General features: G+C 41.3%; 1 protein-coding gene across 2 annotated transcripts in view; it reads left to right on the forward strand.

The window, feature by feature from the left end:
- The window catches only part of WIF1 (WNT inhibitory factor 1), a 34,429-nt gene extending 24,851 nt beyond the window's left edge, over nt 1-9,578 (forward strand). The window contains exons 5-10 of one of the 2 annotated variants that reach the window (XM_056515352.1): nt 407-502; nt 2,083-2,178; nt 3,491-3,586; nt 5,833-5,928; nt 6,527-6,622; nt 8,754-9,578. In XM_056515352.1, coding sequence (XP_056371327.1) covers nt 407-502; nt 2,083-2,178; nt 3,491-3,586; nt 5,833-5,928; nt 6,527-6,622; nt 8,754-8,875 — 602 coding nt within the window. In that variant the 3' untranslated portion in view covers nt 8,876-9,578. The remainder of the gene's footprint in view (nt 1-406; nt 503-2,082; nt 2,179-3,490; nt 3,587-5,832; nt 5,929-6,526; nt 6,623-8,753) is intronic. The other variant, XM_056515358.1, reaches the window with a different exon arrangement.
- Nucleotides 9,579-9,888: the final 310 nt, after the last annotated feature.

Below are 9,888 nucleotides of genomic sequence, written 5' to 3' on the forward strand. Positions count from 1 at the left end.
AACCAGCCATGCAAGTTCTGCACTAAGTTGCCTGCTCATTTCCACACAGAAAAGTAAAAGGAAGTGCTAGATTGAGCAGAGTATCCTCATTGCTCATGCACTTATAGAGCAGGAAAGCAATGAAAATGCAGAGTCCTTCAACAAGTGCATAACCCATGTGAATGCATGATGGAACTTCTACTTGTAGACTACTAACAGATACACTAATTTATCTTAAGAAAGTCTTAGCTGAATTTCCATTTCTTCAGTGTTTGTCTGCAGCAAATATCTTATTTTAAATATTTTATTTTATTTTATTTTAAATATTTTAACTGCTGTGTCAAAGAAATGTATTGATCCTACTGAGATCTGGCTGGCAGCTGAAGTACAAGCATTTTAATTAAGATTGTTTTTGTATTTTATGAAGCTGAATGTCCAGGAGGATGCAGAAATGGAGGGGTTTGCAATGAAAGACATGTCTGTGAATGTCCTGATGGATTTTACGGGCCTCATTGTGAGAAAGGTAATTTAATAAAAAATCTCAACTGTTTTCTTTACCACAATCTCAAGAAAACTGTATCTCTTGCACTGTAGACTCTCCAAAAACTAAGAATGGACTATTCTGAAGATTTCATATATTTTGAGTTCAAACATGCAAGAGAATTGTTATTTTCATCATGGTCTGGTGGAAATACAAATTGCTTACATGAAAAATATTTTCCCTTTCACAAATTGCTTTTAAGAAAAACTGATGCAATAGCTAAGTGATCCTTAATCACAGGGAATCCATCTGGCAAGAAGATTAAATAAAATTCTTCTGCTAATGAGGACTAGCTGGGAAACAAAACACAGTGCTTTAGTTGCTCTGCATTTGTTTATTTGCAGATAGGATCAGATTTGTAAGCAGGCTGAAAACAAAAATGGGAAGATAAAGGGGAGATTCTCTTTCTCTTCCATGATTGGATAATAGCCCAAAACAACATTTCCAGGAGGGAAGAACCAGGAAATTGGTGTGACTTGGCAAGGAAACTTCTTCCTATCCCTTCCTTCCTTTTCCCAGTGGCAGTCCCTCCCCAGGGTGACTGGAGATGCCCATCCCTGTGGGCATCCTGCTGCAATACAATCATTCACTCCCAGATACTCTGCCTATGTCAAAAATATTAAATACAAAGGATCAAGGACTGTTATCTGGCCTGGAGAGTGACTGGCATAGCTTACATTTATATGTTTAATAAATTCTTACCTTCCAAAAAACCCATTACAAACTCACTCCTGGGAGGAGCCTGTCACTACTCAACCCAGGACCATAGCCAGGAGGATTTGCTGGTCAGCTGGGACAAAGCTGAGCCACCAACCTTTTCACAAGATAATTCCACAAGGCCATTTGGCCCCATGTCTGGGTGCTGTTTAACTCACTAGCATGGACCCAACCTCACTGCATGTACCAATTGTGGGCAACCACAAAGTGAAGCATTGGCCCCTAACATGCCTCCCTGAAGAGCCTTTTGGGGTGGCCACAAGGCAGAGAGGTCTTGGAAGAGCACAGGGGCTCCAGAGAAGATTCACTGGGAGCATGCAGGACAGTTTGGCTGTGCAGCAGACTTTCCTAGCCAAAATTAGGTAGCCATGCTTATGCTCAGGTGTGCAGGAGTTGGGAATGTTCATTGTTAAAGCCTGCCTGGGAATCCCACTGAGGTACTGACCCCTCTGGGATAGTCCTGCCTGCACAGCTGAGGAACCAGAATACGGTTGTAGAGAGGACTTGTCTGGGGAGATTTTAAATATCTGGAGATATTTAGGTGTATGTAGGTAGGTGTATGTGTGTAGGTGTATGTGGGTACTTCTCCACTCTCTGGTATTAAACTATACAGGAGGCAATTCCTAGTTATATGTGGAATCAGATTTGAACTTGAGTTAGCCTACAGTTTTTAGTAGCACAGATACAAACCAAAGATGTAACAAATTTAACCCTCCACCAGAGGCACTTTTCAAAGGCGGCTTGAACGATAAGCAGGAGGGAAAGTAGTTTGAGGAGTCAATGTGTAGTTAAATCCCAGTTGCTATCCCACCAGTGATGCTTTCCCTGCTCTCCCCACTGCTCAGCCCTGTGTGTCCCTCGCTGCATGAACGGCGGGCTCTGCATCACCCCTGGCCTCTGCATCTGCCCCCCGGGCTTCTACGGCATCAACTGCGACAAAGGTAAGCGCCGCCAGACCCGGCTCTGCAGCAGCTCCTGCTCACCTCTGGCAGCTTCCTCTAGGACTGCATTTTGGGCAGCCAGGCAGGCAATGAGCAAATAAGTTTTTAAAATATTGGGATTCTTAAAATAGATGCTGTAGCACAGCCTGGAAGCTGCCAGGGATTTGCAGGTATCCATAGGCCCCAGCTCTGTGAAGGGTAGTTTAGATAATCATTTCAGTTGTGTCTTAACACAAAAATCACTTATATTTCCAGAGGGAGAAAAAAAAAATTACAAAAAAAAAAATCCTCTATTTGAGCTCTACTGTCCTGTAGTAAAATTAATTTTACTAATTTTTTAGTACATTAATGTGCTGCATCTGGACACATGAAGAAATATGTAAGCTATTAATTTTTTGTTGCTGCATTCAGGCTCATGAAGATTAAAAACCAACAATTACTTGTTCAGAACAGTAATTTGGAACAATCTAAGCTACCATTTAGAAAAAACCAAGTAATTTCCTGCAGAAAAATAACTGACTTGCTCATGGCTGAGCAGAACACCATGCTGTATTTGCCATTTCAGGTCTATGTAAAGTAAAGACTGAATGCAAAAGGTCCTAGAGGACTTTTCAGCAAAATAGTGGGAACCTTCCTATTATTTTGCACAAACTGTTGGTGTCAATGCCCTCATGTCCTGTATTTAGTCTTTGAACAAACTTATACCACATTTAGAAAATGCTTCAAATGTGCACTTTAATTAAATGCTCCTGATGCCTTGAAGGATTAATGTGAATCCCAGCTGTTTGGTGAAAAGTCACATCTAACACAATGTAAGCCATTTGGCAGCTGAAAGTCAGAGCATTTGCATCTATGTCACCACAAAGAAAAACTCACAGAGTTTTTTTTACTTCCTTTTAGTCAAAGGATTACTTAAGAACTTCTGTGAAGTATCCCCTTGTGGAAGTAGCTTCCAGTCCTAGGCTGTGCTCCTTTTATCCTTTTGCTGGCAGTTTCAATAGCAATAGTGCCTTAATCCTTCAATGATCTTTATGTGTGGGGTCTGATAAAGATGTAGCACAGCCTGTCCTCAGAGAGAGCTCATGCTGTATTGTTCACTTGTCTCATTCTGTATTGCCCTGTGTGTGTGCCCATGTAAAGCATTATGTAGGAATATCTGCATTTCAGGCTTACTTTGTAAACCAGATGAAAAGAGGTTAATCCTGCTTTTACAACCTACTCAATGTTTATTTATGATGAACAGCAGAGAATGTTAAGTCCAAGTTAGTCCTAGTTCATATTAATGACTTAGTTCATTCCTCTTTTGTTTCAGCAAACTGTACAACAACCTGTTTCAATGGAGGGACGTGTTTCTATTTGGGAAAATGCATTTGTCCTTCAGGCTATGAAGGAGACCAGTGTGAAATTAGTGAGTATCACCTCTGTGTGCTTGCTTTCATGTATGTCAGCATCTTCTAGTGTCAATGCCTGAATGATAGCATGTGTCCTGCCTCTGCTGGGTGCAGAGCAACAGAGAGAGAGTTATTATTCTTTCCTTCATTCTCTGACAATATCTTTGTCAAAAGTTAATTGAGCTGTGCTGAGCCAAATCCTTGCCTTTTGCAACTTGGTGGAAGTTGGTGTCATGTCTCTTGACCTATACCCTCCAGATTTTTTTAAAGAACTAGGAAAATTCATTGATTTCTTTAGCACTGCTCTTTCCAGTCGCTAATTACTTGGGATGCAAATGTTTGCAAATTAGAATGCCTAAAGTTTCCCTCCCTAGAGGCTCCTGCAGAGAAATTCTGCTTTTACAGAAACTCTCCTTAGCATAGTTTCTTCCATCAGCTACTTATGAAACTTGTTTCATGGTTATTAACATAATTATGTACAATAGGAACAAGTGTTTCCTTTGTTTTGACAATACACGTGTATCACAAAGGTCAGCAGGGAATGAGGGCTAAGCAGGTGCTGCCTGTGATGCTGAGCTCCCAAGAGGGCAGTCTGTGATCATGAAATGAGATTTTCAGCACAGCAAGCCAGTATTGATGCTTCAATTGTAACATGCAGGTCTCAGTTAATATCTTTCTTTAAAAAAAACCAGAACAACAAAACCAAACAAAAACAAAAACAAAAAGAAAAGAAGGGCAAGGGCAAGGGCAAGGGCAAGGGCAAGGGCAAGGGCAAGGGAAAGGGAAAGGGCAAGAAGGGAAAGGGCAAGGGCAAGGGCAAGGGCAAGGGCAAGGGCAAGGGCAAGGGCAAGGGAAAGGGCAAGGGAAAGGGAAAGGGAAAGGGAAAGGGAAAGGGCAAGGGCAAGGGCAAGGGAAAGGGAAAGGGAAAGGGAAAGGGAAAGGGAAAGGGAAAGGGAAAGGGAAAGGGAAAGGGAAAGGGAAAGGGAAAGGGAAAGGGAAAGGGAAAGGGAAAGGAAGCAGTTTGCTGCCCAAGGTTTCAGATTTTGTTTGCTCACAGATTCAGGTAAATATTACTGTTAAATCTAGAAAGGGTGCCTTTTTTTTCTTTTTTTTCTCTTTTCTGAAGAATCTAGGAAGTATAGTGGCATTAGAAAAGATAAAAAATGGTTTTGGACAACAATGAGAAAAGCTGCACTGGTACATGTGGGCACCAAGGTGGCAGGAAAGTGAGGGTGCAGCTCCTGCTGGCCCGAGTGTCCAGGGAGTTGACTGAGAGCCTCTCTCAGCCTGGGAGGGACTGAGCTCATGGGAGCTGTGCACCCCTGCCTAGAGATGAGTGAAGATTTAATTAGTTCAGTGATGCAGACAAATTCTAACAAGGTACAGACAGTCTGATGATGGGACATTGGACGTTAAATTTAAGGAAGGTGCCTGGTGTGTCATGCCCAGCATGAAAGAAAGAAAGAAGTTGAGTGTGGTTCTCCACCAGCAGGGGCCTCCTCAGTCCCAGGTGATCAGGGTCAAACAGGACTTTCTACAACACCACCAGACCCAGCCTATGCCTTTGGCAAAATCTGTTTGTAAAGGAAAGTAATTTCCAGACCAAGAGCCTGGAAAAATATCTGCCAGCTCCAATTACTTTTAGCAAAGTTGCTCTGTTCTCTGCAAACAGGAAAGGAGGGCATGTATTTTTAAAGTGCCCTTAGTTTCTGAGCTGCAGTGTGGAACATCCTCATTGCACCATCCACAGCACCCCAGTGCTCCCCAGCCTGTGCTAAAGCTGATGGGCACAGCCCAGCCCATCCATTTACTGTCTGCAAGTAGCAGCCATACCTGTCATCTCCTGAGTGTCCTACTGCTCTCAGAGGTCACTAGATTGTGTTCTGCTGGGGCCCCCTAGGTTTGGATCCCACTCTGGAACCACATAGTCTGGGCAGTGCTGCCTCCCCTGTGAAGGGGGAGGAGAGCAGGAGCCAGTGCTGACCAGTCATGGGGGGGATTCTGCAGAGTCAGAGTGGCACAAACCTGGGCAAGAGCTGCAAGGTCACACAGGCTTTGGCCATGCCAAATTACTGTCATATTTTCAAAGGAGAAGAATGCTTGTAAATTGGAAGCACAGACTTGCAGCACTCATTCCTGATGGATCCACAGTGCACACTCTAATATCTGATCAGTTTTTCAGGAACAAGGAAAGCTTGTCAGACACTTCTCTTCAGTAGGCACAGGGGACTAAGACCATTGTTTCTATGTTTTCAATTTCTAGGTAAATGCCACCAACCCTGTCGAAATGGAGGCAAATGTACTGGTAAGAATAAGTGCAAGTGCTCCAAAGGCTACCAGGGAGACCTGTGCTCAAAGCGTGAGTACCAAAGCCACCCCATCAGTCCTCGTGGGAACACCGAGCCCACTGTGCAGAATCTTTCTTACATAACATCAGTACCAATTGTTTGCTGTCAAAGTAATTCAAGTTATTTTACTTTCTGGACATACATCATACACCAGACTTAAGGAAATTATGAAACCAGAACCATTTTTTTATGGAAGTGTCCTCACAGTCTCTTCTGTACTCTTGAGCTCCTATAAAACAGCAGTGTGTCAGCTCAGCAATAGCAGTTTAGTAATAGAGAAATGCTTAATAAGGTGTCAATACTTTGCCATGTTGAAATACAGTGAGAACACTTTGTGAGTGGAGTGCTGGGGACTACTCTCCTTTTCCCACTGGTTCTGGTGGATGCTTAGCTCTGCTGTACAACCTGATTTTCTTACCAGAGGCTGAGCCAGACCCTGCAGGTAAAGAAATGAGTGTGGACTGTTTCAGGGCTCTGACTGCACTTTTACTTTGAAAACCTCAGCCTGTGGCAGAACCAACCCTTCATGTGAAACAGCAGGGAAAGCAAATGTGTGACTCTCTGGATGCAGTTCCAAGGGGCCAGGTGTATGTGTTCACTTTTTTACAGCTGTCTGCGAACCCAGCTGTGGCCTGTACGGCACCTGTGTGGAGCCCAACAAGTGCCAGTGCAAAGAAGGCTGGCATGGGAGACACTGCAATAAAAGTAAGTGAGAAACAAACCCTGAAACTCCTATCTGAGGTGTTACACATGCAATGCTATACAGAAATTACTGCCTCAAGAGCCTTTCCAGCATCATTAATGACACCAACTCCTTTTTCTCTAATCTTTAATCCAAGCAATAAAACAAAGGTTTTCAATACTCCATAATTTTACCTACTTTAAAAGAACTCATAATAATTTGAAAGTGTTTTATCAAGATCATTTTTGTATTAGAAATTCCAGAATCTGGTATCCATCAGAGGAGGACTTTGCATGTTTTCCAGCCATAGTGTGGAAGGGGTCCAGTCCTTCCATATTCCTCAGTAGTAGCAGCTAGTTTTGAAATACTGAGTAGGTACTTTTAAAGTAAAACTTTGACAGGTTTTAAAACTCATTGAAACTTTGAAAAAATGAAATGCCCTTTAGATCTTTTGGGGAAAACTTGAAGAATTATGTAAGATCTGTTCTTAGCAACTTCTCAGTTTTCTCTTCCTCTTTCCACCCATGTTCCACCACATACAAAATACTTTGCCCCAAAACGAAGTTAAAGTTCTCAAAATTAATTTCTGTTGTGCTTTTTGGTCTATTTACCATCTATTGTGGCAACTGATCATTTCACTGGGCTTAAAATGGTACTGTATAATTATTTGAAATACAATTGGATATATCCAGAAAGAACTTCAGTCTTTATATACTCCCAAAAGATACTAATGTTTGTCACTGTTGGCTAGCAATTCACATGTTGTGTTTTATGTGCCAATGATAAAGAGTTGAAAAATTTTGCAGCTAAAAAATCAATCAGCCATAAGGAATGTAACCTTGCATTGCAGCATCAACTGAATGTTCACTTTTATTACAACTGTTGATGCATTTGATTTTTGTCACATTAAAATGCATTAGAATAAATATAGTATTTTCATTAAAAACTGAGTGCTATCCAACTAAGATGGATCTTGCTGTGAAAATTAGATTTGCAGTGAAAATTGGGAGTCCACTTTTCTCCTGTTACCTAGTGGATTTGTGTTTAAGCATTCATGCTATTCTCTGAAGGAGAAATACCATTAATATGAGTTATAGTTAGAAAAACAATATAAGAAAATGAACCAATACAAAATAGAGTCCATAAGTTTGGTATGAACTTTTTCTTCTTGTCACACTCTTTCTATAAAGAACTTAGACAGCAAATGAAAACAAATACCATCACCAAAAAAGTTAATTACCTGTACAGCAAAACCAAAGCTCATGCATGTCTTGTGATGAGAAGTCAAGAGTCTCACATTATTGTAAACTCCAAGGTTTTGCATCCTTCATTCACTGATGTGTTTAGTACTAGTACTCAGCAAAAAAACTGTGAAATGGACATTTGGGAAAAATTCACCCCCATTTTAAGTGTCCCTTAACGTCCATGCACTGCAATTCACTATTTACAATTGAAACCAAAATTCCTGGATCTTGAGAGATTTATAGTTAACTTGAGAGACTTGTTTCATGTTCTATCAAATGAATGGCCCTTTGGTAAAGGTGTTTTCTTGAAAAAGATATGGTTTAAAAAACTGGGCAGAGGACTGACTCAGTTTTTCAAAATCATTTCCATGAGCTTTAAGTAATGAGATGGGCAAATGAACCTATAAAAGAATTACAACATAATACTTGGGATTCCAATTTTATTGTTCACTTTCATTTTCCACAACAAAGCAGCCTGTTTCAGATGGCTTTTTTTCCCCCCAGGTGTTTATGGTCACTGGTGTTCTTTTTCTTTGCATTCACCCATAAACCAAAGCCCAGCTCAAGTAGCTGCTGCGGATTCTCCCCAGGGGGTTGCTTGCACCCCACTCTAGAGCCTTTTGCTGGCAGATCATGGTTGTAACCCAGCTGGTGTGGGGTTACACATGTGAACTCCAGGCTGAGTGACAGCCTGGCTGTGCTGAGGTCCCTGGGCTCCCTGGCTGGGCCAAGCATCCTTCAGTCTGGCAGGACTTGGTTCATCCTGGGGGTAACACAGGCGAGAGCACCTTCGTAAGGCAAAGCAAAATCCTTTGTTCGAATGGTCAAGACAGTTTCCACTTGAAATATTAGCTGTGGGTGGCGAGGCCACTCTGTGGATTCCTTTTTCTTGAGCTGGCTAATTTTGCAGGGTATGGAGGCAGCAGTGTGAGCGCCCTGAGGCCAGCAGGCAGCAAGCACAGGCAGCACACGCCTTCGCCGAAAAGGGCCGAGGAGAGGCACGTTCCACCCGAATCCAATTACATCTGGTGAGCTCCAGCATCTGAAATGGCTCGTGTTACACCAAGTTCACAGCCTTCATTAACCTCTCATGGGTTGAATGTTAAAATGCTGTTCATTACAGTTAAGATTACCGGCTGGAATTTTATTAGCTTCATTATAAACCACAGAGCTGACACTTGCTATTCCTTTTAAGTTTTATAAATACTTCTGTAGCATGATTATATAGGCTTCTTCTTTCAGTGCTTTGGATGGTGTTTTGTACTATACTTCAGTGACATTTAAACTTCCTTTTTTGATTATATAGCAGCAAATATTTTCCAAAAATGAAGTAACAGTATTCAAGCAGAAAACCCTGTAGATGTTAACCCTGAATTATTTCAATGACTACAGATATAATTTGTCTAAAACAAAAGAAAGGTGCGTTTTGCAAATTTTTACAAATTGTGTATTTAGACTTTTCCCTCAGAAAAACAAACAAATAAATAAATTGCCTAATTTTAAAACCAAATAACTCAATTCCATGTTATTTTTTGCTTTACAGTTTTGTGTATTAAAAAGAAACTGCAGTGGTGCCATTTAACCTACATAATATATTGTAAACAAAGTAGAACTATAATGTATGAAGTTTATACATCAGCTTGAAACAATATAATATATTGTAAACAGAACAGCTCTTATGTAATAAACTTTTTATACTGACGGTTATGTATAAAATAAAGATGCTGCTTTAGTTTTTTGAGTACTGCTCTGTGTGGCCTCCTGCGGTCTCATCAGCTCTGGGTTGGGATGATGGCTTTTCTAGTTCTAGTGTCTAGCTTCCCTGTGTCTGCTTTTAGCCCCACAGTTCTTAAAAGTATTTCAGAAGAGCTACTTCTTGTTGTGCCTTTGCCAAGGAGGGAATAACATGGAAGGGTGTGAGGTTACGAACCTCCCGTGCTCTAGGCACCAACTTCTTCGGGTTATCTTGAATAAGCAAAGCAGCTGATAGTTGCTAAAAAGGTTATTTATTACAAAGCACATCAGTTTCAAAAGCACAAAGAAAA

The sequence above is a fragment of the Oenanthe melanoleuca genome, chromosome 1A (assembly GCF_029582105.1).
Source record: "Oenanthe melanoleuca isolate GR-GAL-2019-014 chromosome 1A, OMel1.0, whole genome shotgun sequence".
In the NCBI taxonomy this organism is placed as follows: domain Eukaryota; kingdom Metazoa; phylum Chordata; class Aves; order Passeriformes; family Muscicapidae; genus Oenanthe; species Oenanthe melanoleuca.